Here is a 27,618-nt window from a genome sequence, read left to right on the forward strand (position 1 = left end):
AGCGTGAAAGTGCGTACGTTGTTACACGAATCCTCCAGATAAAAGCCGAAGCGTTCACTCACAAGTATCCTTTCATGCTGGGAATATAATCTGTACGTGAGTTCTTCATAGATTCAGTGCCTCACCGACAAAGTGATTTAAAGGAGAAAAGTCTGGGAAAGGCAACATTGAAAAAAAGTTATTCGAAAAATTTGTCATCAGTGTTTAAAAAGGTTCCTTGCTTTTTTAAAAAAAACTCATTATTAATAGCGAAATCGTATTCAATCAGAGAAATGCATTTCCCACAGGCATAGAAGTTATTAGTATTACGCTGGGGTCTCATGTACGTGCCAGGATGTAACCAACTCCATTGCATAACAACACAATTTCGAGAACAATAGACGACATGGTTTTTAATGTGGAAATATCACATTTTGCAAAAATGGGTTCAGTACAAGAAATACACTCTGAGGTAAACTCATAGAATAGAGACATGCACAAATACAGATGGCGATAGTATCACGACCACAACATATAAAAGGACAGTGCATTGGCGGAGCTCTCATTTCCACTCAGGGGATTCAAGCAAAAAGGTTTCCGACGTGATTATGGCCGCACGACGAGAATTAACAGACTTTGAATGCGGAGTGGTAGTTGCAGCTGGACGCACGGGACATTCCATTTCGTAAATCGTTGTGGAATCCAGCACGCCAAGATCCACAGTGTCACGAGTGTGCCGAGAATACCAAATTTCAGGCACTGCCTCTTACCACGGACAGCACAGAAGCCAACAGCCTTCACTTAACGACCGAGAGCCGCGCGTTTGCGCAGAGTTGTCAGTGCTACCGGACATTTTTCGAGCAAAACCTAAATTAATAACCACAGAAATGAATGTGGGACATACCACTGGCGTATCCGTTAGGACAGTGCAGCGAAATGTCGCTTTAATGGGCGATGTCAGTAGACGACCGTCGGAAGTGCCTTTACTAACAGTAAGAAATCGCCTACAGCGCCTCTTCCAGGCTGCTGACTATATTGGTTGGACTCAAGACGGCTGGTAAAGGTGGCCCGTGTGATTACCTCAACCCCCACAAACGAAAAAATGGCTGACATCGAAATAAGTGTCCAAGGAATAGAAAAGCAACTGGAATCACTCAACAAAGTCCACTGCACCTGACGGGATACCAATTCGATTCTACACAGAGTACGCGAAAGAACTTGCCCCCCTTCTAACAGCCGTGTACCGCAAGTCTCTACAGGAACGGAAGGTTCCAAATGATTGGAAAAGAGCACAGGTAGTCCCAGTCTTCAAGAAGGGTCGTCGAGCAGATGCGCAAAACTATACTCCTATATCTCTGACGTCGATCTGTTGTAGAATTTTAGAACATGTTTTTTGCTCGAGTATCATGTCGTTTTTGGAAACCGAGAATCTACTATGTAGGAATCAACATGTTTTCCGGAAACAGCGATCGTGTGAGACCCAACTCGCTTTATTTGTTCATGAGACCCAGAAAATATTAGATACAGGCTCCCAGGTAGATGCTATTTTTCTTGACTTCCGGAAGGCGTTCGATACAGTTCCGCACTGTCGCCTGATAGACAAAGTAAGAGCCTTCGGAATATCAGACCAGTTGTGTGGCTGGATTGAAGAGTTTTTAGCAAACAGAACACAGCATGTTGTTATCAATGGAGAGACGTCTACAGACGTTAAAGTAACCTCTGGCGTGCCACAGGGGAGTGTTATGGGACCATTGCTTTTCACAATATATATAAATGACCTAGTAGATAGTGTCGGAAGTTCCATGCGGCTTTTCGCGGATGATGCTGCAGTATACAGAGAAGTTGCAGCATTAGAAAATTGTAGCGAAATGCAGGAAGATTTGCAGCGGATAGGCACTTTGTGCAGGGAGTGGCAACTGTCCCTTAACATAGACAAATGTAATGTATTGCGAATACATAGAAAGAAGGATCCTTTATTTTATGATTATATGATAGCGGAACAAACACTGGTAGCAGTTACTTCTGTAAAATATGTGGGAGTATGCGTGCGGAACGATTTGAAGTGGAATGATCATATAAAATTAATTGTTGGTAAGGCGGGTACCAGGTTGAGATTCATTGGGAGAGTGCTTAGTAAATGTAGTCCATCAACAAAGGAGGTGGCTTACAAAACACTCGTTCGACCTATACTTGAGTATTGCTCATCAGTGTGGGATCCGTACCAGATCGGGTTGACGGAGGAGATAGAGCAGATCCAAAGAAGAGCGGCGCGTTTCGTCACAGGGTTATTTGGTAACCGTGATAGCGTTACGGAGATGTTTAATAAACTCAAGTGGCAGACTCTGCAAGAGAGGCGCTCTGCATCGCGGTGTAGCTTGCTCGCCAGGTTTCGAGAGGGTGCGTTTCTGGATGAGGTATCGAATATATTGCTTCCCCCTACTTATACCTCCCGAGGAGATCACGAATGTAAAATTAGAGGGTTTAGAGCGCGCACGGAGGCTTTCAGACAGTCGTTCTTCCCGCGAACCATACGCGACTGGAACAGGAAAGGGAGGTAATGACAGTGGCACGTAAAGTGCCCTCCGCCACACACCGTTGGGTGGCTTGTGGAGTATAAATGTAGATGTAGATGAAAAATAATTATCAAAATCTGAACTGTGAAGTCATCCAAAATTCTAGTTGGAAAACCACACTCTTTGTTATACTTCTCAATTGGTCACGATCCCACTTTGTTTCTGAACTGAAAACTCTAATATTTACGAGAAACTGCTCTGAAATTAACCTGAACCAACTAAATTGTGTATATATTCTCTGAAACTTCAAAGACATCTAAGACAATATCTGAAAGGAATTAGAAAAAGTGACAAAATTTCGTGAATCACACACAATACTGTTAATAATTGCATGAACACTGGGGGGTTCACCATACATGTACCCACTTTTGAGTATAACCAGTGTCTCTTAATACTACGACTCGTAGCAGTACAATATCAAAAACTTTTATTACTGGGTAAACAGTCCCTACGTGATTTGACAGCTGACATTTATAACTCACGCTCACGTCAGGAAATGCACCAATACGGGAATAGCAGCTTTTACGGTATTGGTCAGAACGCAAGCAATTATGGCAGTCGCCGTAATTTTCGCGCGAAGCCATACACTCCTGGAAATTGAAATAAGAACACCGTGAATTCATTGTCCCAGGAAGGGGAAACTTTATTGACACATTCCTGGGGTCAGATACATCACATTATCACACTGACAGAACCACAGGCACATAGACACAGGCAACAGAGCATGCACAATGTCGGCACTTGTACAGTGTATATCCACCTTTCGCAGCAATGCAGGCTGCTATTCTCCCATGGAGACGATCGTAGAGATGCTGGATGTAGTCCTGTGGAACGGCTTGCCATGCCATTTCCACCTGGCGCCTCAGTTGGACCAGCGTTCGTGCTGGACGTGCAGACCGCGTGAGACGACGCTTCATCCAGTCCCAAACATGCTCAATGGGGGACAGATCCGGAGATCTTGCTGGCCAGGGTAGTTGACTTACACCTTCTAGAGCACGTTGGGTGGCACGGGATACATGCGGACGTGCATTGTCCTGTTGGAACAGCAAGTTCCCTTGCCGGTCTAGGAATGGTAGAACGATGGGTTCGATGACGGTTTGGATGTACCGTGCACTATTCAGTGTCCCCTCGACGATCACCAGTGGTGTACGGCCAGTGTAGGAGATCGCTCCCCACACCATGATGCCGGGTGTTGGCCCTGTGTGCCTCGGTCGTATGCAGTCCTGGTTGTGGCGCTCACCTGCACGGCGCCAAACACGCATACGACCATCATTGGCACCAAGGCAGAAGCGACTCTCATCGCTGAAGACGACACGTCTCCATTCGTCCCTCCATTCACGCCTGTCGCGACACCACTGGAGGCGGGCTGCACGATGTTGGGGCGTGAGCGGAAGACGGCCTAACGGAGTGCGGGACCGTAGCCCAGCTTCATGGAGACGGTTGCGAATGGTCCTCGCCGATACCCCAGGAGCAACAGTGTCCCTAATTTGCTGGGAAGTGGCGGTGCGGTCCCCTACGGCACTGCGTAGGATCCTACGGTCTTGGCGTGCATCCGTGCGTCGCTGCGGTCCGGTCCCAGGTCGACGGGCACGTGCACCTTCCGCCGACCACTGGCGACAACATCGATGTACTGTGGAGACCTCACGCCCCACGTGTTGAGCAATTCGGCGGTACGTCCACCCGGCCTCCCGCATGCCCACTATACGCCCTCGCTCAAAGTCCGTCAACTGCACATACGGTTCACGTCCACGCTGTCGCGGCATGCTACCAGTGTTAAAGACTGCGATGGAGCTCCATATGCCACGGCAAACTGGCTGACACTGACGGCGGCGGTGCACAAATGCTGCGCAGCTAGCGCCATTCGACGGCCAACACCGCGGTTCCTGGTGTGTCCGCTGTGCCGTGCGTGTGATCATTGCTTGTACAGCCCTCTCGCAGTGTCCGGAGCAAGTATGGTGGGTCTGACACACCGGTGTCAATGTGTTCTTTTTTCCATTTCCAGGAGTGTATTTCGCGACAAAATACTCTTATTAGTCACTGTCATATATCTAGTCTCATAACAATACATAATACTACATAAAATAACTACAATAATTTTGACATGCAAGGAGAATTAGTTCCAATGAGAGGAAGAAGTTTATATTTACTGGTGTTTCAACAATGACTACCAGGCAACTTTTAATTCACTGATTGTAATTTTATTTTCGTTAGCAGAAACCAAACATAAACTAAACAAAGAATTTATTTGAATAGAGTCTGCAATTCTTATACTTTTAATAGAGAAAGAAAGCTTCTAGGTCAGGGGATAGCATTCGGCGAAATCTCTTAACTTTTTGTTGCATACGAAGCGTTGCGTTGGGCAGCACGATGTCGGCGGGTTACGATGATGAGAGCAGGATATAGGCAGTTCCGCTGGTTAATCTTCTCCGGCGAAACGCAAATAAAGTTCCGGCACAGCTGTATCATTAACCCCGTGGTGATTAACAAACCACAAGACGACAGTATACGACCGTTGTTGAAATGTCCTCTCTTTCAAAGTACATTACGTAGACATCGCTTGTTTTTACACTTTATGCCCTGTCCGTGACGCTATCGTCCATAATTACACAGTTCGTCACATTCATATAGTCTTAGCCACGAATACACAGTTCATAGAATTGTTCTTGTGTGTGAAGCACACCGTAAACAATCTCCAGTCAGTTCTCGCATTTCAAACTTCGACAACGTCACTGAAAGTCATTTATATTGCACAGTTAATTAAAGTCTTCACTTCCACGGCTTGATAGAATGTGATAGACAACAGTTCCACTACCCAAAACCAATACCAGCAAAGTTCATTCGCATAAAAGCACTGTTCGTGTCGGCCGCAACCAAGTATTGTTAGCGGCACTTTCACAGTCCGGTTTATTTGCTCTCAAAGTTCGCTAGCGATAGTATTACATACCGCAGTGGTAAAGAGAATTAACAATCTGATAGTTTGGTATCACTGTCCATACAATTACGTATGCTTTTCATAAAACACAGTACTATTTTTCCGCGCACGCTTCACAGACACACCATCCACCATCCCCTCTACTACTCAACAACCTTTCGACTATCGATATCACTATCGCTGTCCCCTGTCTATAGATGTTATATCGTTATCGTAAATTACATAAATCTTTATGACTGAATTTTTCACAATTAGTAATATTCCAAAAGAGAACTTTACAAACTTTACCACAGGTACAAAGCAAGAAGCATATTTATCCATTGGCAAACTAAATAATCACAATTACATCTTTACATTTAAAAACTGCAGTAGAATGTTACATAATCACAATTAGAAATGCCCACATGAACAAAAGAAAAAGAATAGAAATCTAAAGAAAATCACGAAAAAAAATTTATTTGCGTAGTTAGCAATGCCTTCACACCCGGTCAGGACAGTCCTAATTTCAGTTGGTGAGAGCTGATGCTAAGGCACAAGTGTGGTGCAGACCTCACAGTGCCATGAATCCAGGTTGTCAGCAAGGCAGTGAGCCAGCTAGTGGTGGCTGCATAATGACGTGGGCTGCAAGACGTCTCAGTTGTCGACAATAAATGTCAGCAGTGACGCTTAGACCTTGGGACAGAAATTCGTACTACGTCACACCGTCGCTGCTCCACGAGATGTATAACATTATCTTTCGTGTATACGCGCGTGTCTTTGTACAGGGAATTGCTGCTTTGTCTGGGCTTAACCATACCCTTTTTTCTCTGATATTAGCATAAAGACACCATTTCTGATAAATAGTAACGATGTGGGTTAGGAATGGTCAGTTTTGTTCACGAACCAATTCACAACGAGCAAGCAGAGATAGGTATATGGTCACCCGCAGATTTTTGTGATTTTGGTTTATAGCGCGCGGTACCCACTCTCCCGGTTTTTCAACCTCCCTCATAGCATGCAAATGTCGCACGACAGGAATGATCACAATTCATCACATTTGCCAGTTCTCGAGTACACTCATGTCGATCAATGTGGGCTATTACGTTTAAACGATCTTTGTCAAACCCTACGGTCTTCCTAAATATGAGGAGTCTCTAACGTCAAAATGGTCCTCCTTAAAAAAACAAAACCATTTTATTGCCGTGTTCTGTCCAATGGCGTGATCACCATACAAGACGCACAGGAGAATGTCTCGGAAATTGTCCGATTTCTCCACTTGGTACTCCAATTTCTAGCGCTCACTGTTCCACTGACTATTCCCAAATAACAAAATTACAATATGTGAACTCAGATAGCAAAGGTGAACTACAAATAAAAGATGACAGTCGATAAATAAACCCATGGGAACCAGAAACCAACTTGCAAAAAAAAAAAAAAAAAAAAAAAAAAAAAAAAAAAAAAAAAAACGAGTTGTGCACCAATCTAATAATGACGCCGAAAGAGTGATTACTTAATATATGCATACTACAACGAAGAATGAATCGTTAATGAACCCCCTTATATTCCATGATTGTAAAGGTTTGCAACAGTTACTCATTCACATCATCATTTCTGCATCTTGAAATCAATTTGCCTAAGCTCGCATAATCTCACCAAACCCAGCATGTCCTTGAGCAGAAGGCAGTGTGTCCCATGATCTGCTGCTGACTGCGCGTGGTGGGGGAAGAAGTCCTTCCACCTTGTCCGCCGGAGAAGTGTTTACTCGCCTTCTGCCAAGGAAGAAACGATTCCTGCTTATTCTCCGGACTGACTCACCTCCGATCCTGCATAATTTTCTGCGCGCCGATGAAGCTGTTTTTACAATATTCTGACAAATGGTACAGTAGTAAATAGACCAAGAATTTCCGAGTTAGCAACACCTTTGCAATGTTATCCTACAGAAGAACGCAGTTCTTAATAATTCTGTCTGATGTCCCTTCTCTGAAGTTGTTTTTCCTCAGCAGCCAATGCAATGGGCTCAACGTCTGGATTTTCTGGAAAGCAGCGTTCTTATCACCTCTGTTAAATGACTTCTGTAGAGGAAGAGCAACTCTACCTCGTTGCTCGCGGTACCGCACAGTAAATGGTGTTCCACTCCTCTCTCTTTTCCATCTTTTGTCAGCACCTACGGTCAGCTGGCTCGGCTTGTTAAATCTGCAAGTTGGCCCAAACTTGGGTGTTCGTCACCATGTTATCCGATTTTCTCAAGAAGGCGGCCACGCCTCACATAGTGTGAGGTGTACTTAGTGAATTGTTATGCAGCGAGCAGCAGGATGGACGCAAGGCCCAGATATTGCCCTGTCTCCATGGTCAAGCGGTCAGCCACACGGGTTACCGTCTGGTTCCTAAGCGAAAATGGTTCTCGTTCCAACGGACCGTATGAGACTTCAGCCTCACCGTTCACCTGGGATTCTCCAACTCCAAGAAAATTACAGAACGAATTGGTTGCAACTTCCACAAGTTTACAGAGAGAGAAGTAAGAAGAATTTACACGCTAATGGTCAAAATCACAGAGGTTGCTTGCTATAAAGATGAGCATTAATCAACTGACATCGCTAGAACTCAAACCAAATCAACTTAAATAAATTACGGAAATGATACATGAGATATGTCAGTCCAGCAATAGATTGTCACGTATCAACTGATACTATCGATGGTTCGCACTTTGTATGTAAATCCTCCTTTCTGGGAAACTATAGCTCACGTTCACATTATATTCCATATCTTCCTGTTGATTCATTTATATCGTAGCAACTTTCCGATATGATAACATAATAGAAACAACAACAATTACGGTAAAAAAACAACCATACCTTTTTTCGTAGCAGCTGTCAGGTGCTCTACCAATTCCTGTCCACACTCTTCGACCAGGTGGAACATGCGCTTCATCTTGCCGGAAGTGAAACCTGGCGTCAACACATTACGCAACATCTTCCACCTGTCGGAGGAGACACATTTTTACTACACTTTCATACATACCTCACCAGACTGTACTTCTAAACAAATAACAAGGGATAGATGTCGAAGACATTCGCCAGCTTTCCATCCCAAGTGCCTCATATTCATTTCAATCTTAATCATTGGGCGGACACACTGCGTGTTCTCCTGTTCTTTGCTTACTTCATGTAGTAAGGTATACACCCTCTGACAAAAAAAGTGCAGCACCCACCATGGGAGGCGGAACCGAAATGAAACTTCACAACTCTTCTGGGTTCTCCACTTTTTTGGCGGGCAGTGTAGGAAATAATCTACTCGAAAAATGAGGTCAGAAAGATAACGCACATATTATCGTTATTTTTACCTAGGACAAGTGAGCTATTTCCATTATCTTCGATGTCTTTTCGCCGTGATAAAAATGGCTATGTGGATGGGTCGAGGACGGTTAAATCTGGCAATAGTTCAGACTGCAGCAGCACAGATACTGTATCAGGAACACAGAGCATCGGTGATGTGCTCGAGTTCAACCTAACAGTTTTATCAGAACTCGGAAGAAATAAGTACATACAAGCTGCACCATTGTAGATTCTGTAATGTGTACCATAGGCAAAGATGCATAAGTTGTGGAAAAAGAATTACGAGTATGTACTACATGTATTTCGTTGTGTCAGTAGACTATTTTTAAAACCTGTGGAGTTCTATGAGCAATACTAAATTGTATGTACAGACTCTTGGCTAAATTTAACGATTATCTTTTTGCCTTGACGCATGTTTGTGTGTTTCAAACATTTCATTACCTACCCTTTCTCTGAGCGTGCCTTCCAACACTGCAAAAAGGGCAAAATTTACAATTTCTGACAATTCAAAAAGAAGGTCGTTTATGTATATTAAATCAGAAATCAAATAGCACACAAAATATTTAACTTGTGGTAAACCATGTCCGGTTATTTCTAATTCCGATTCCCCTTTGTTTTGTGATCGACACTTAACCAGTATACACCGATATAAATACACCCATATTACGCATGTCAAAGCTGTGTTAACAGGTTATGAGGCAAAAACTGCCTATATAATCAGCGCTTCCTCGAGTTCTCTTCGCAGTTCGCCGCTTTACCTCCGAGGATGTCTCCCGCAGTCGGAGACAAAACGTCAGGAGACAGTTTTATACTTCGACCACGGCCTATCAGCCCGGAAGTTAACGATTAGAGTGATATAACTTTCGGATGATGTAACTTATTCAACTCACATTAAGAACAGAAGATTAAACATCTAGTTGAATTTACCGTATTTGGCTACAGATATCCGTACAAAAAGAACTAAGTTTATGTTTAACGTGCTTGATGCTGGAAGTGAAAGTATTATGCGGGAGACGACTACATATACGGTGTTTCTTCTAACTTGAGGCAACTAAATACCTCGAAACAGAGGCACATCACGAAAACAACGTTCTACATGAAAAGTCAATATTAGCAAAGGGAACATCAGTCTATGCTATAGCTCGTCACCGCCTAACCACCACTCTTGCGTGGTGGACGGGATCAGCTTTGTGTTTTCAAATGGGAACCATCCATTTTTATTGTATATTCGAATTATACTCCAAAAGACGTGGTACAATTTACTCAAACCATTGTTTCCCATTTGTGCTAGGTGGCGCTGTAATCGAGAAATATCAATTATGCCTGTTTTTGCGAAAGAGAACCGTTACATTTAATTCTACATTTCATTTACGATGTACATGTAAACTTTTGTGTTATAACGGTTGATACTGATGTTCGAAAATTACTTTAGTATTGCAAATGGACTGTATGGTGCAATATAGTTAGTCGTTTCAGTGTCTGGTTAGAAACTAAGTTTCCCATGATCCAGGAACAACGATGTCAATGTAATGGTTTTGTTCCCAACAGAGTGATTGATATCCGTGAGACACCTAGCCTCTCACCGTTGTACTGCTTAATTTTGGCTAGTCCCCTTTCCTCTCACCATTGGAATGCTTCAATTTGGTGATTGCCCTTGTCTATCACCATTGAGGTGAGTATCCATGGCAGGTGCACCTGTCACTATCATTTTACGGATATTTTACCTTATTACAATGGTTGTTTTATTCCGCCGGTAACCGCGTAGCGGCAAGTACAAGAGTTACGGCGTTGGATGGAAACACATACGGAAATCAGTCAATCTCATGGTGGGGTTCGAGGGTGACCACCGAAATCAAGCATTCCGATGGTTTGCGTAGTCACCACTCTCAACTCCGTAGGGAACAGAAAACAACGTTACCATACAAGTAGCTTATTTGCCATAAACGTCAATTCCTACCCATATTATTAAGTACTGTACAATCGCGTTTGTGACACTCAAGTAACGATTGAACACAAATATGAGCCGTTAGAACAGGAAGGTTTACATTTATTAGGTAGGTGCACGAGTTCGTAGGTTTCCCATTAGTTAAATAAACACAACAGATACAAATAACAGAGACTTTAGTCGTCAATGATACCTTCTCCTTCACTATTTACAACAGTCTGCCAATGCTGGGGTAACTTTCTCACTCTGCTACTGTAGAAATCACCTGATTTTGAAGAGAAGAATGAGCCGTTCATGTTCATCCCATTAATTGTTTGTCATCTTCTATTACGGTAGTGCCGCCTCGTTTTCTTATTCCATTTACTGGCGTCACTAACTTCCTGCCTTACTTGCCCGTGAGTGGCAGCAGCAGCGCGTATCGATAAGCGCTCTGTCGTACCATTTCTGGAGCGACCGGCAGTATTTCCGGGTTGTCGTGTGTCGGGCAGTCAGTGAGTGGGAGACGCACCAGCAGTGCATTCGCGACGGAGCAGCAATCGCGGACGGACCGGCAGTCCAGTCGGTTGCTTGGCGTGGAGCAGCAAGCAAGCCCCCGTCGCGCAGAGTCGGGCTGGAGCCGCTGGTGGCATGCACGCACAGTTGGAGTGTGAGGTGCTGCTTGCGAGTGCTACGAGTTCGTCGCCCACCGATCTTGGACATGAAAGTTGAGTCCCCACTTAACTTACTATCGAGCCTCAACTGTTTACATTTCTTCGTTTGATCCTGATTTTCGCTTTTGAGACATTCCCGCGAGCAACAAAGTGTGTGTATTTAAGTCGGCTAGATTCCGGCCGTCTTCCTGTGAAACTTAATTTATTCCCTGTTATGGAAGTTCACCAACAGTCTTCTGCTGTGTGGCCGTTGACATTCTGGTTACCTGCCATGGTCGGTGACGTAATTTTAGGCAGTGTATTTTCCTCGTCATGTTGTTGCTGTCCAGTGCGGCTTGTAGTTCGGCAGTTGAGGTGTCGTTGGCCGGTGTGGGCGCCAATATTCTATGTGTCGTCTATTGAAATCTTGTGGTCGTTTTGATGGGTGTGTGGAGCGGAACTGATTTGGTTGATTGGTCGGTTGGCTGTCTGTCGTTGGGTTGCCTCCAGATTAAGAAGTCGTTGGGCAGGCTGCCAGTCTCACTCACCTAAACGGGCGTTAGTGTTACAATCCAAGGCCGACCCTTGGAAACTTCTGAGTGCCGTTCCTTGTTTAGTAATTTCCCTGTTTGGATTTTAGTTATTTGGTTGATGTGTGGCCTTCAGCCGAGTTTTAATGTCTCTTAAATTAATGTTGTTATCTTAAGGCATAAGATTGTTATGCTTTTGTTTTAAGATAAGGCCTTCTGCCTTTTTATTGAAACTCTTCTTATTGCCTAATATGCAGCCTCCAGCCAAGTTCCATTAAAATTAAATTGCTAAGTCCTTCAGCCTGTTTAGATTGAATATTTAGAAAATATTCTTGGGTGATACCTCCAGAAGAACCTTGTATTTCAATTTCTTGCTTAGGCCTTGTGTCTTGGATTTGGAGTGTGACCTTCAGCCGATCTAAAGTTAATCAAAGGAGGTCGATTAAAGTTTTGGGCGTTTTGCATCCTTTTTGTAATATTGAGTGTTGATGAATAAAGTTTGTATGTTGAGTGAAACTGACAGCAACGTATTTTGGCCCCTTTCCACAACGTAATCCGCTCTGTTCTGCCATACCAGGCGTTTCAAAGAACTTGTCAAGCCATGCTCGGCGCGCCTTTTCGTGCGGACAGGAAATTCCTTGAAGGCTGCTTGGTAGAGAGCGGAAAAGCTGAAAATTTGAGAGCGAAAGATCAGGTGAATAAGATGGGTGCGGAATGACATTCCAACCCACCTCTTGCACAACGTTTATGTCAGTTTAGCACAAGGAAGGCGGGCGTCACCACAGTGTAGCATCACTTCAGCAGTCTGCCTGGCCGTTGTTCTTCGATTACGTCTGTAAGTCTTCTCAGTTGTTACAATGAATGTCAGGGGTGATGATTACACCTCGGGGAAGTAATTCGTAGTACACCACATCGTCGCTGTTCCACCAGATGCGCGCTGATGTTTGTATGGGCCCCTCAGGGGCTCAGCATTCATGTGCTGGGTACGGGCTTGGCGACCCTGGGGTTCCTGAGCTGGGGACTGGTAAGCGCCTCCAGTCTCCTGCCACCATAAGCTCTGGGCATGCTTCAGCGACCACCATGCGGCGCGGCGGTGGAACATTGTGTGTCACAGGGAATGGGGATCTTGGCTTGACCACCTGGATCGTGAGGATGGAATAAACCTCTATAAAAAAAAACCTCAATCTCAAGGTGTGCTGCGCACTGATGAGATGCATGGCTGTTGAGGTGGAACAGTCACTAGCGGGCAACCTCTGAGGAACCTGCTGCACCTTACAAGGGAACCTCCCCATCGCACCCCCCTCAGATTTAGTTATAAGTTGGCACAGTGAATAGGCCTTGAAAAACTGAACACAGATCAATCTAGAAAACAGGAAGAAATTGTATGGAACTATGAAAAAAATAAGCAAAATATACAAACTGAATAGTCCATATAAGATAGGCAACATAAAGGAAGGAGGATGAAGGAGCCCGTGGTCTCAGGGTTCCCGGCGGAGGTTCGAGTCCTCCCTCGGGCATGGGAGTGTGTGTTTGTCCTTAGGGTAAGTTAGGTTAAGTAGTGTGTAAGCTTAGGGACTGATGACCTTAGCAGTTAAGTCCCATAAGATTTCACAAACATCTGAACATTTTTAAGTTGGCCTTTGGCTGTGCTGTGGTGAGGACGCGCTGTTTGTGTTCCTGCCGCGGAGCGAGCGCTTGTGTTGTTTACACCGTACTCGGCCGTTTCGCGCGTGCCGTACTCAGCATATAGATCACCATGGCGCACCAATACAGAAAATCGACGCTCAAATTTACGTTCCGCAACGAATTTGCACGGCCCAAAGCACTCGAAGTCGAACGATTTTTACGAGAAGAAGTTAAAATTCCGGCGACTGACATTCTCGGCATTCACTTGTCCATTGTGAGTAGTATCGTATATGTCAAGATCATCAACGACGCAACATGTGAACGGATCCTTCGGGACACGAAACAGGGCCTCCGTTTCTGCCATGCTGATGGCAATGTGGGGACTGTACACGTCGATTATTCTGGCATGGGACTTCGCACGATCAGAATTTTCGAACTTCCTTTCGAATTTCCGGCGGAGGACGTCGTGACAGCGCTGCGCCCCTACGGCACGGTCCGTGATCATATTGCGGAAAAATGGACGCAATTCCAGACATATCCTGTGCTGAATGGAGTCCGCCAGGTCCGAATAGAACTGAAAAGACATGTACCTTCATATCTGACTATCGGTGGCTGCCGTGCCATCGTCATCTACGATGGGCAACCAAAGACCTGCTCTGGTTGTGGGAAGGAGGGACACCTTAGATCAGAATGTCTCCAACGTCGAATCACGCAACTGCCGCCGGCTGACGCAGACCCGCCATCGCAGCCGACGCTGCTTCCCGTGACTTATGCAGCAGCCCTCACGACAGCTACCACTTCACCACGACAGCCGACATCCACTGTTGCGTCGCGGCTCCATCCTCCAATACAGGGCGATGACGACACACCCGTTCCACAAGCTACGGATTCAATTCCGATGCCGCCGCCCCCGTCGACGGATAACAACATACATGACGATAGCATGGCCGTAGACTCGCTTATTGTGCCTACAGCTGCCTTTGTGCCGGAACGTCGGGAATCTTTGCCGTCGTCTGACACAGAAGGACACTCCAAGAAGCAACGCTCCCCGAAGCGACGGAAGCGGAGGCGTAGAGCAACTTCCGAACGGGATGCGACGCAGCCTCCAGAGGACGAAGACTCCACCTTCAATGACGACGCTACCGCAGAGGCAGCCGCCATTTGCTGCAGTGTGGCACCACCGAACGGAACTGAGGACAGACCACATATACCTACAGTGGCAACATCGGATGCCGATATGCAGGACAGATGCTGCCCACCACCTTCTGGAGTGCAAGCACCCATGCCGAGTCCTGAGGACGCTAGGGAAGCAGATCTTGCATTGAGTTCCCCGACGTGGGCGGATGACCACGACGACGACGGAACCATGCAAGTTACGCCAACAGGGCCCACGCCATTGGCGCCGGCTCTCTAGAAAGGACGGCAGGTGCGGTTTGTGGGGATGCGGAGGTGTCAATAGAGTCAGAAGCGCCATAGGCAATTCCAGTCTTAATGGATAACTTAACACCTGCGGTTCGGCAACAAGCATATCGTATCGCCACGCTCAACCTAAACACGATACGAACGGCAGTGAAGATCCAGTTGCTGCGTGAGATGCTTCGTTCTTCGGATGTTGACATTGCCCTGTTGCAAGACGTGTATATAGCGGCCCTCCCCGTTTTCTACGGTTACGTGACACATATGTCACCGGCGGACCGGAATGGCAGCGGTACGGCAATACTAGTGCGCGACGGAATTGCCATCGAAGAAGTGACTTACCTTCCGTCAGGAAGGGGGCTGGCGATCACAGCACTGGGCACACGCATCATTAACATCTACGCTCCATCAGGAACTGACCAACGCCGCGAACGATCGCTGTTCTACTCGGAGGATATCGCCCCCCTCTTCATCAGCCGCTACGATCAATATATCTTCGGCGGCGACTTCAACTGTGTGCTCCACCCCAAAGACCAAGTCCCACACTTCTCGACTTGTCAAGAACTTCGGCTCCTGGTTCGTGATCTGCTTCTCACTGACACGTGGGAGACAGTGCACGGTGACCGTCCCGGGCCGACATACCTTACTAGTCACTCGGCCAGTCGCCTAGACCGCATTTATGTCTCACGAGCTCTAGCGCCGGGAGTATTGGACGCCGAACGTTGGCCGCTTGCCTTCTCCGATCATAGCGCTTTCATATGCACACTCACTCTACAACAGCAGCGAATATGGCGCAGCCGAGGACCCTGGAAGCTGAATGTGGCACATCTTCAAGACCCGGAATGCCGTCGGATTATCGCCAAAACATGGCTGGATTGCGAACGTCGTCTTCCCCGATATCCTTCGACTCTAGCATGGTGGGTGGACTGTGCAAAACCAGCGTTTCGGCGTGTGCTAACTCAATTCGGTAAAGATATCGCAGCTTGGCATCGTCATACATTGGACTTCTATTACACGATGCTTCGCGAACTCGACGGCCAACCACCATCTCCAAACCGACAAATGGAAAGCCGCCGAATTAAAGGTCAAATATTGTCTCTTACGAGGAAACGTTTGGAGGGGGTCGTCGTGCGATCGCGACGTCACTACCGAGCGGAAGGAGAAAACCCGTCTATGCATCACATCGTGCTCGACAGCCGCCGACGCCGACAGCAGCTGATCACGGACCTCGTATTGCCAGGTGGTAGGGTCGTACTGACTCAGGCCGCGGTTACAGAAGCCTTTGCAGATCACTATCGCCAGTTTTACGACGAGGTGAATACAGAGGAAGAGGAAGCGGACGATCACGACATACTGCAGCACGTGTCGCACACCCTCGACAATGCAGCAGCGGCGACGCTTTTAGGTGGAATTACACGGGACGACATCGAGGACGCGCTTAACAAGGGAGCACTCAACAAATCTCCCGGGCCAGACGGACTGCCGCTCGAGTTTTATCGGACTTTCCGCGATCTCATGATGCCCCGATGGATCAGCATGTACCAAGAACTGATGACCCCCGGTTCCCACGTGCCACCTGCATTCGTGGAAGGTCTCCTTATACCGATACACAAGCCTTCCAGAGGTCGGACGGTCGAGGACTACAGGCCCATTACAATGCTCAACTCGGACTATAAAATCTTCGCCCGACTACTCGCCAGCCGCATAAAGCAGGTTCTGCCCCTACTCCTCTCAATGGAGCAAACGACACAGGGCGGAGTGACCAACATGCAAACGGCAACCAGCGAATGCAGGGATTTAATAGCCATCGCCACATGCTGTCGCCTTCGAGCTGCTCTGATCACCATTGATTTCGACCACGCCTTTGACAGAGTTCACCACAAGTTCCTTCTGTCCGTTATGGCCCGCATGGGCTTCCCGCCTGACTTTCTCGACATCTTTCAACGCCTTTTCCGTGGAGCTGCATCCCGTGTACTGGTGAATGGACGGATTGCGGGTCCCTTTCCGATCCGACGGTCAGTTCGCCAAGGATGCCCACTCTCCATGATCCTTTACGCGATCGCACTCGAACCACTTGTCGGAGGGTTGAAAAACAGGCTCTCGGGAATGTCATTGAGGGATCACACCTTTCACTGCAGGATATATGCTGATGACCTCCTATTACTTGTCCGATCTGGTGACGAGGTACGATCGGTGTTACAATGGATCAATCGCTATGGATTGGCAGCGGGCAGCCTCATGAATGTGGCCAAGTCGGCAGCGATGCCGATTGGGAGAGGTCTACAGGAGGACGCTTTAGCCCCACTCCCACTAGTTAACAAGATCCGGTTCTTGGGCATAACATTTACACAGGATGTGCGCCGCACGGCTGCAATGAACTATGCACGATTACTGCAGGCCATACGCACAGAAGTTCGCCGGAACTTACTTCGACGGATGGACCTCCTACAGCGTGTGGAATACCTCAACCTTCACGTGGCGACTAAGATGATCCACATGGCCCAGGTCCTACCGATATCGACAGCGATGGCACACAGATTGCAAGCAGCGTTTGGAAATTACCTTACCGCCGGACACCTATTCAAAGTCCGCTACGAAACACTCACCCTTCCTCCGCGTGATGGCGGACTGGGACTTATAAATGTACGAGCAAGAGCTACAGCGTTATACTTGTGCACAATGATGAAATTGTGGACCCACAAAGATGCTTCCCTTACGGGACGTCTGTTAGAGGAATTGCTGCCGGCGTCTCTTCTGCCACCTGTCACGGTAGCGCACATTACACCTTCACTCTCGCACCTCTCGGCATTTATTCTTGAATATAGTTACGTGCACCCAGACCTTCCCAACACTCGCACTCCCAAGGCGAGAGACGTTTACAGACTGCTGCTAAGGTCCATACCTCGGAATGTGATTGAGAGGAAGAGCCCTACGACCCTATGGCCGGCAGTGTGGAGAGCGGTCCAGAAGCCGTTCCTCCCCACGCGGGTACGAGCCGCGTGGTACCAGGTGGTGAACGGGAAGTTTGTAACACGACAACGTCTGCACGCTATTGGGATGACGGATTCCCCCCTTTGCCCACGTTGCCACCTCGTGGATACTGACGAACACCGTTTAACATGTGGATCGGCGTTAGAGGTATGGCTGCTAGTGCGTGCAGAAGATCCTCGCCTGCTACCTACGTATCGCGCCTCGCACAATTGCGTCACGGCTCCTCCTTTGTCCAGAGGATACTTATTTCCCACCTGCGAAGACTCACGCTCTCACATGGTTTAAAGGCATGTCCATATACTACCTCTTTCGCGATGATGAGAAGATGGTGCTTGATTACTGGCAATTTCTCCAGGACAGTCATAGCACACTTGAGTGTACACCGCGATACCGACAGCTATTTGCGAACTATTTGCGCAGTGTCTTCGACAACCCCCCTCACAGTTGGGGAGTACCGGGCAGAGGATGACCGCCGACATGGGGCTCCACACGCCGCGAAATGTACCAATTTGGAACATGGAATCTGTACGCCGAGGGGCCATGCACATGGAATGGCGTGCGGGATTTGGTTACATTTTTCTTTCGTTATTATCTACCATCACACTATTTGTTTCAAATTCTTTTTCATAGTTTAGAAGAAACTCTTGTTCTGTTGTTGCTACGGCTGCAATTTTCTAATTTGGTTTGTTGTAACTGAAAGACGCCTTAAAAAAATAAATAAAAAAAATAAAAAAAGGCGTTGGGTTAGTAAGCAAAAAAAAGGATGGTAGAGCACTTGCCCTCGAAAGGAAAAAAAAAGAAAATAAACAAAAAAAAAATAAAAAATAAAAAACAAATAAAAAAAGAAAAACAAGAAAAAAACAAAAAAAGTTGTTAAGGCGTTGGACTGCTAAAAAAAAAAGATGGGTAGAGCGTCTGCCATGTAAGCAGCAGATCCCGGGTTCGAGTCCCGGTCGGGGCACACATTTTCATCTTTCCCCGTTGACTTAAAAAAAAAAAAAGGATGGATAGAGCGTCTGCCATGGAAGCAGGAGATCCCGGGTTCGAGTCCCGGTCGGGGCACGCATTTTCAGCTGTCCCCATTGCATAAAAAAAAAAGATGGGTAGAGCATCTGCCATGTAAGCAGGAGATCTCCGGTTCGAATCCTGTTCGGAGCACACATTTTTTAAAAAAAAAAAAAAAAAAGGGTTAGCGTGCGCAGCTGCGGAATGAAAGGTCCTTGGTTCAAGTCTTCCTTGCAGTGAAAATTTTAATTTTTTATTTTCAGTTTATGTGACAAACTCTTATGTTTTCATCACTTTTTTGGGAGTGATTATCACATCCACAAGAAAACCTATATCTGGCAAGGTAGAAGAATCTTTTTACCCATTCGCCAAGTGTACAATTTAGGTGGATCGACAACATATTCCTGTCATGTGACGCACATGCCGTCACCAGTGTCGTATAGAATATATCAGACGTGTTTTCCTGTGGAGGAATCGGTTGACCTATGACTTTGCGATCAAATGTTTTCGGTTCCCATTGGAGAGGCACGTCCTTTCGTCTACTAATCGCACGGTTTTGCGGTGCGGTCGCAAACCACAGACACTAAACTTATTACAGTGAACAGAGACGTCAATGAACGAACGGACAGATCATAACTTTGCGAAAATAAAATTTTTACTCAAAGGAAGACTTGAACCAAGGACCCCTCGTTCAGCTGCTGCTTACGCTAACCACGGGACCACGGCGCTCGTGTACTCACACTATCCTTGATTTTGCCTATCTTGCACATGGACTACTCAGTTTGTATATTTTGATTAATTTTTTCATAGTTCCACACAACTTCTTCCTGTTTTCTCGATTGATCTGTGTTCAGTTTTTCAAGGCCTATCCACTGTGTCAACTTACAACTAAATCTGAGAGGGTGCGATGGGGAGGTTCCCTTGTTAGTTGTATACGGCTTACTCAGGCATGTGGGGCTCTGTCTGAGTGGACCCTTATTTCCCTAGCTGCTCGTGGGGCCGAGATGGAACGCTCGAAATCTTCTTCTTCTCCTCGCAGTGGGAAGGGTGTGCCACCTGGGAGTTCTCATACCCATTCATCCAAAAGAATGAGGGAGTCTAGTCCTCCTTATAATCAATTTGTTGTCAGTAATGGGGCTCAAGGAGTCATGAATAACAATGTCTTTGTAGTGATTAAGAGGAAGGAGGGGACGATTGAAAAAGTGTCCCCCTTCTATATCCATAAAAGCTTAGATGGGCTGGCTGGTACCTTAAAGTCTATTAAGCGGTTGCTCAATGGTTCCTTGCTTGTTGAGACTAACTGGGCAAAGCAGGTGGAACTCCTTAAGAAGTCACAGAAATTGGGTGAGTACGACATCATTGTTGAGTTGCATAACTCCAGCAAAGGTGTGGTACCTGTCGTGATATTATGGATATAGACGCTGCTGAACTCAAACAAGAACAGGCATCACAAGGGATCATAGATGTGGAACAAAGGACACGCAAGAAAAATGGAGAGACTGAGAAGACTGCCACTTTTATTGAGACCTTCAGTTCTCCATTGCTACCTGAACACATCATAGCAGGTTTCCTCCGACTTAGGGTTGAACCCTATGCGATGCTTCAAATGCCAGCGTTTTGGTCATACAACGCTGATTTGCTGAGGGGAAGCGACTTGTGGGAAGTGTGGAAAGGCAGCCCATGAATCTGGGACAGACTGTCCATCTCCAGCAGACTGTATTAACTGCTCTGGAAGCCACCCAGTCTGGAGCCGACCCTGCCCTGTTTTTTCAGAGGATCGCAAAATTCAGGAAATCAAAGTGACCAAGCGGATCCCCTAGACAGAAGCCAAAAAGGACTATCAGGCGATGAAACCCCTATCTTCGTCACTTCTTATGCTTCGTTGGCGCAGAAACCTGTTACTAAGGTCGACGCTTCGGCTCAGACGACGTCCAGCGTTCCATTATCCACCTCTGGCACCTGTACTTGCACCTGTATGTGCCAAAGAAAAGTGAAAGACATAGCAATCCAGACAGCTATGATGGAAGAGACCAGTAATGCTTCCACAGTGCACAGCCCGAAGGCACCCCAAAAGTAGAGTGCCCCTCAACGCCAACTTTCTTCAAAGAAAAGTGGCTCTCACCGCTCCTTTTCTCCCTCATTCTCGCTGGGAAAGGGAGCAGGGAAAGGATCCCACAATTTCGCGTAGAAAGCTGACCCGGGCGCCATCAGACGTCATTCTGGCACATCTGACTAATGATGAGGACATCATGGATTTTGATGTCTCATCACCAGACCCAGTCAGCCCACCACTCTGCCTCGCTCTACAAGCGCCTCACCAGCTTGGCACAAAGACAGGGGTAAATCAAGACCACACTGATGAAATGGCTGCCGTACTTCAATGGAATATAAATGGATACGGGACTCATCTGGCAGAACTGAGACTCCTTGTACAGGACAGACCCTTTTGCCTCCGCCTTCAAGAGTCTCATTTTAAAGAGACTGGCACACCTGTACTTGGAGGCTATCACCTTTATAGAAACGACGACCTTACTGGTGACAGGCCAAAAGGTGGGGTTGTAGTCTTCGTAAAGGACACTTTTCACTCCTCACCTATTCCCTTAACAACAATACTACAAGCGGTTGCTGTTTGGACAGTTGCCCATGTTGACATCACAGTGTGCTCTGTGTACTTATCACCCCACGAGCCTCTTGATAGTAGGCGTCCTCACTCATCTTCTTGATGAACTACCCTGACCCTTTCTCCTTTTAGGGGACTTCAATGCACACAGGTACTTGAGGATATGCTACACACAACAAATCTTATACTGATGAACATTGGTCAAGCCACACATTCTAGCACTGCTACAGGTTCATCTACAGCCATAGGCCTCTCCCTCTGCTCGCCTGCTCTTGGGGACACTGCTCAGTGGACAGTGGACGATGACCTTCACGGTAGTGTCCATTTCCCTATCTGGATCCATCTGCCTCATGGAGCAGATCCTGAAAGAAAGCCACCGAGATGGTTATTCAAGAAGGCTAACTGGATGCTTTACAGGCAGTTAGCTGTTTTCGAGCAATATGACGGCGTCCAGGACTGGGTGGATCACATTACAGCTGTGATTCACCATGCTGCTGATGCATCCATCCCAGAGACTCTGGAAGTGCGTGGGAGGCGACCTGTCCCTCGGTGGAACGATGAGTGTCGTTTTGCAATCAGGCACAGGATGGCAGCTGTGTGCAGATTCAATCGAGGCCCTACAGATGAGAATCTTGCAAACTATCTAATGGCGTACGCAAAGGCGAGGAGAATAATTCGGGAGAGTAAGCAAAGGTCTTGGCAAGAGTTCCTGAACTCCATCAATAAGTCCACATCCGCAAGTAAAGTATGGAAATCCGTTAGGAGGAGCTCAAGGCACAACTCTCGACCGCCAATAGCAGCTGTACGAATACAGGGGTCTCTTGTAACATCGACAAGGGGTACATAACCTGACCCTGCTCGAAGCTTTCCTTCGTAAGCAACACCTTGTCGGTGTTTTCTTCCATTTGGAAAAGGCCTACGACACTACCTAGAAGCATAATATTTTGTCGCAGCTCCATCAGTGGGGATTCCGTGGACGTCTACCAACCTTCATACAGGCCTTTCTCTCGGACAGATATTTTATATACATGGTTGGGAATGCTCTGTCTCCGTTTTAAGCAGGAGAATTTTGTCCCTCAAGGGAGTGTTTTAAGTTTCACGGCTTTCGCCATTGCAGACAATAGTATTACAGCCACAGTGCGACGTCCAGTACTATGTTCCTTGTTTGTGGACGACTTCTCCATCTTCTGTGCATCCTCCAGCCTCACCACGGCTACTCGGCAAATGCAACTGACGATCAGGCGATTGGAAGAATGGTCTTACACCACAGGTTTTAAATTCTCATTAGAGAAAACACTTTGTGTTGCTTTTAATCCTTCCCACTGTCAGTTTAAGTTGCCCGTTTTAAAACTGGGGGACACTGTTCTCACTTTTAAGGAAAAGGTGACGTATGTGGGTCTTATCTTTGATTAGATGTTAACATGGTTGCCACACCTTAAAGAACTGAAACTGAGATGTCTCAAGGCCTTAAACACCCTTAAATGTGTCAGTTATAGGTGTTGGGGAGACGACAGACCGCGTCTGCTCTAACTTTATAAGGCTTTTGTGCGACCCCGGCCTGACTACAGATGCCAGATTTATGGGTCAGCAAAGCCTTCATACCTTAAAATGCTGGATGCAGTTCATCACGAGGGTATAAGGCTGTCGACAGGGGCCTATCGCACGAGCCCTGCTGTTAGTTCGTGTGCGGAGGCTGGTGAGCCTCCGCTGTTTATTCGACGTCTTCTTCTCGTGGTACGCCAAGCATATAGGGCATTGTCCGTTCCTACATCGCCAGCATCCAGTTACGTTGTTCAGCCGCCACTGGAACGGCTGTTCGATCATCGACCAAACGCAGCAAGGCCATTTGAGATCCGTTCAAGGGAGAGCCTTGAGGGGTATTTAGGTCCTCAGCCAGGGGTGGAGTAGGACCTCCCCCTGGCTACTACCAAGGCCCAGATTGCTTTTAGAACTGACTGCTTACAAGAAGCATTGTACCCCAGACTTGTTTTGAAATTAAATTTAATGAAATTTTACGTAGCCACCCAGATTTTATTACTGTCTACACAGATAGTTCTAAGCAGGGAGATGTTTCCGCTTGGCCGGCCGGAGTGGCCGTGCGGTTCTAGGCGCTACAGTCTGGAACCGAGCGACCGCTACGGTCGCAGGATCGAATCCTGCCTCGGGCATGGATGTGTGTGACGTCCTTAGGTTAGTTAGGTTTAATTGGTTCTGAGTTTTAGGCGACTGATGACCTCAGAAGTTAAGTCGCATAGTGCTCAGAGCCATTTGAACCATTTTTTTTTTTTGTTTCCGCTTGTTCTGTCGTGTTCCCCTACAGTGCCCTCAGGATAGGGCTCCCAGAGCAGTTTTCAGTTTATTACGCAGATCTGTTTGTTAACCTGAGGGCAATGGACCAGATGAGAAGGCGTCGTGACAAAAAATTTATCATTTGTTCTTATTCTGAAAGTGCCCTTCTCGCTGTTGGACACATATACCCAGCAGATCGGATGGTGCAACTGGTACAGGACACTCTCCTTCTCTTGCACAGACAAAACAAGAAAATAATTTTTTGCTGGGTTCCAGGGCATATAGGTATCCAGCGATACGACCTCGCTGTCGCTGGTGCTACTGCTAAGGAGGCTTGCTCCGTTCCTTCTCCTGCCCACTGTTCAGTCCCTCTTGGGCTGTCACTTCATTTGTGACCAGGAAGGCCATATGCTGGTGGGAGTCTCAGTGGCTGGCCGTGAGTAACAATAAACTGCGTTCCATCAAGACTTCAGTGCGAATATGGATCACCTCCCTCCGCTCGCGACGATGTGAAGAAATAGCTCTTACTCGGCTTAGAGTGGAACATTGTCCATTGACACATGGCTTCCTCTTACGTCGGGACGAGCCCCCAGTATGTCAGAGATGCGGGACACAGCTGTCAGTACATCTTTTAACTGAGTGTGTTTTATATGGCGACCTGAGGGTTAAGCTGGGTCTCCCACAGGATCTTCTTCTATTTTAACTGATAACGAGACAAGTGTTGTTCGTGTCTTAAAATTTTGTATGGTGTCCGGAATTCTTCCCAAAATACTGGGTGTCAGATCTTAATGTGTTCCAGAGTGGCTGGGTCACGTATTAGTTCTAAGTTGTCATCCAGCCACGGTTATTTGTCCCTTTTTTCACAGCGTCCTTACAGGTATTTTATCCATGATTTTATTTAGTTATCCGTATCGCCGGTATTTTATTACGAGCTTTTATGAACCTAACCTTCCTGGGGATGCTTTATGTTTCCTGTGATGGGTTCAATGTAGTTTTCCAGTTTATTGATCTCCTTCCACAGACTGTGAAAATCTTCTTCGGTATAACATTAATGCAAGGACACTGATGACCTAGCTGCTTAGCGCCCTCCACTATAAATCATCACAATCATCTTTGTACAGGGAGTTGCTTCTTTGCTTGGGCTCATTCATTCCTTTATTTTCCTTATGTCAGCATAAATACACTATTTCTCGTCACCAGTAACGATACAGGGTAGGAGTAATTGGTGTTGTTCAGGAGGCAATTGATGACGAGCAAGCAGAGATGCACATATAGCCACTCGCCAGTTATTTGTAATTATGGCTTAGAGCATGCGGTACTCATACTCCCGATTTTTTAACCTTCCTCGTCGCCTGAATATGTCGCACGAAGGTGGAATGGTCACAGTTCATGCCACTTCTCAAGTACACTGACGTGGGTCATTGTGGACTAACGCGATGAAACGAACTTTACCAAACACCCAAGGGCTTCCTGAATGTGTAGAGTCACTAACGTCAAAACGACCCTCCATAAAACGAGAAAATCATTTTCTTTCCACGTTCTGTCCAATGGCGCTATCCCCATACACATCGCAAATATTTCTGGTTGCCTCCGCTGCTGCCGCCGAAGAAGATGTCGGAAATGTTTCGATTTCTCCACTTGGCACTCTATTTTCTAGCTTACACAGCCCCACTTACTATTTCCAAATGATAAAATGACAAAACGTAAACTTAAATAGGAGGAGTGACTTACAAATAAAAAGCCGGCCGCGGTGGTCTCGCGGTTCTAGGCGCTCAGTCCGGAACCGCGCGACTGCTACGGTCGCAGGTTCCAATCCTGCCTCGGGCATGGATGTGTGTGACGTCCTTAGGTTAGTTAGGTTTCAGGAGTTCTAAGTTCTAGGGGACTGATGACCACAGATGTTAAGTCCCATAGTGCTCAGAGCCATTTTGAACCATTTTACAAATAAAAAAGGACAATCGATAAATGAACCCTCAGCAACCGGGATACCAACCTGCAAAACATAAACACTACCAACTTATGCACCAACCTAATACATCGTAAATGAAATGTAGAGTCAAATGCATCGGTTCTCAGCCGGCCGTTGTGGCCGAGCGGTTCTAGGCACTTCAGTCCGGAACCGCGCGACCGCTACGGTCGTATGTTCGAATCCTGCCTCGGGCGTGGATGCGTGTGATGTCCTTAGGTTAGTTAGGTTTCCGTAGTTCTACGTTCTAGGGGACTGATGACCTCAGATGATAAGTCCGATAGTACTCAGAGCCATTTGAACCTCGGTTGTCAATTGCAAAAACAGGCACGCTTTATATGTGTCGATTACATCGGCATCTACTACGAGTAAGCAATACATATATTTTGGCGTAGAATCTGAATGTGCTGAAAATATGGGCTGTATACCGTTTGAAAATACAAAGTTGACCCAACCCATGCTGTAGGGGTGGTTATGAAGTGGTTGGTTGTAGCACAGACACATGTCTTTAATGCGTATTAGCTTTATATCTAGAATGTTTCTTCGAACCATCTGTCGTTGTCGAGACATTGGGTTATCTCAAGTTAAAACAAATCCCCTGTATGCATTTAGGACGAAAATAAATAATCTTTCCTAATTTTTAATTACCCATATAGAAGTGTAAGTCTCCCATTTAGAGTACTGAAGTAGACTGTAATTTTTCCATTTAATGTATGCTTATAAATAAATAGGCATTCTGGGCAAAACTTTTGTTCAGCGTCGTTTTGATCCTGTGACTTGTGTAAACGAACTGAAATAATTGTACTTCTTACCTTGGACCATTGCTGGAGAAGATTGACCGTCCACCCACAGATTCCTCTGATTCCGGTATGGTAAAATTCAGCCGGTAGAAGGAGGAAAAATCTGAGGCCAACACACGGCCCACGAGCTCGGGGTCCTTGACCATCAGGAGCGGCTGATCGAAGGCGAACATTCCCATGAAGGGCTCGTCCCCTGCCCGCAGGTAGCACTCGTATATGGGCTCCCCCATGTGCTGGCGGCCCGTCACGACGCCGCCCATGTTGCCGACGACCAGCGTCGGCTTTATGTAGGGCACCCCGAGCTTCCTCCAGAGAGAGTAGTGGCGCGTCGTGTACCAGTAGAGCAGCGGCAGCAGCACGAGCAGGCCGTCCAGCACCCAGCTCCCAGTCACCAGCGCCATGGTTGTCCAGCGGTCCGGCTGCTGCTGCAGACAAGAGAACGCACACAGTCAGCGCTGTAGGCCGTTACGATGCACAAACCCTCCCCTCCCCTCCCCGCCCACCCTTTAGGTTGTTGACCACTCCGCTTCTGTAGATACGCCGGCATGCTTTGACACAATAGCGTGTATAGACAAAGAGCAAAACGTATACTACTGGCCATTAAAATTGCTACACCAAGAAGAAATACAGGTGATAAACGGGAATTCATTGGACAAATATATTATACTAGAACTGACATGTGATAACATTTTCACGCAGTTTGGATACATAGATGCTGAGAAATCAGTACCCAGAACAACCACCTATGGCTGTAATAACGGCCTTGATACGCCTGGGCATTGACTCAAATAGAGCTTGGATGGGGTGTACAGGTACAGCTGCCCATGCAGCTTCAACACGATACCACAGTTCATCAATAGTAGTGACTGGCGTATTGTGATGAGCCAGTTGCTCGGCCACCATTGACCAGACGTTTTCAATTGGTCAGAGATCAAGAGAATGTGCTGGCCAGGGCAAAGTCGGACATTTTCTGTATCCAGAAAGGCCCGTAGAGGACCTGCAACAT

General features: G+C 46.7%; 2 protein-coding genes across 2 annotated transcripts in view; both read right to left on the reverse strand.

The window, feature by feature from the left end:
• The window catches only part of LOC126203026 (cytochrome P450 6j1-like), a 44,227-nt gene extending 17,433 nt beyond the window's left edge, over positions 1–26,794 (reverse strand). The window contains exons 1-2 of the mRNA XM_049937265.1: positions 26,625–26,794; positions 8,316–8,440 (exon numbers count right to left, since the gene is read on the reverse strand). Of these exons, the coding sequence (XP_049793222.1) occupies positions 8,316–8,440; positions 26,625–26,791 (292 nt within the window). The 5' untranslated portion in view covers positions 26,792–26,794. The remainder of the gene's footprint in view (positions 1–8,315; positions 8,441–26,624) is intronic.
• LOC126204008 (cytochrome P450 6k1-like) overlaps positions 1–27,618 on the reverse strand; it is a 206,213-nt gene that overhangs the window by 80,847 nt on the left and 97,748 nt on the right. The gene's annotated exons all lie outside the window — the stretch shown is intronic.

This window comes from Schistocerca nitens, chromosome 9 (assembly GCF_023898315.1).
Source record: "Schistocerca nitens isolate TAMUIC-IGC-003100 chromosome 9, iqSchNite1.1, whole genome shotgun sequence".
Lineage (NCBI taxonomy): Eukaryota > Metazoa > Arthropoda > Insecta > Orthoptera > Acrididae > Schistocerca > Schistocerca nitens.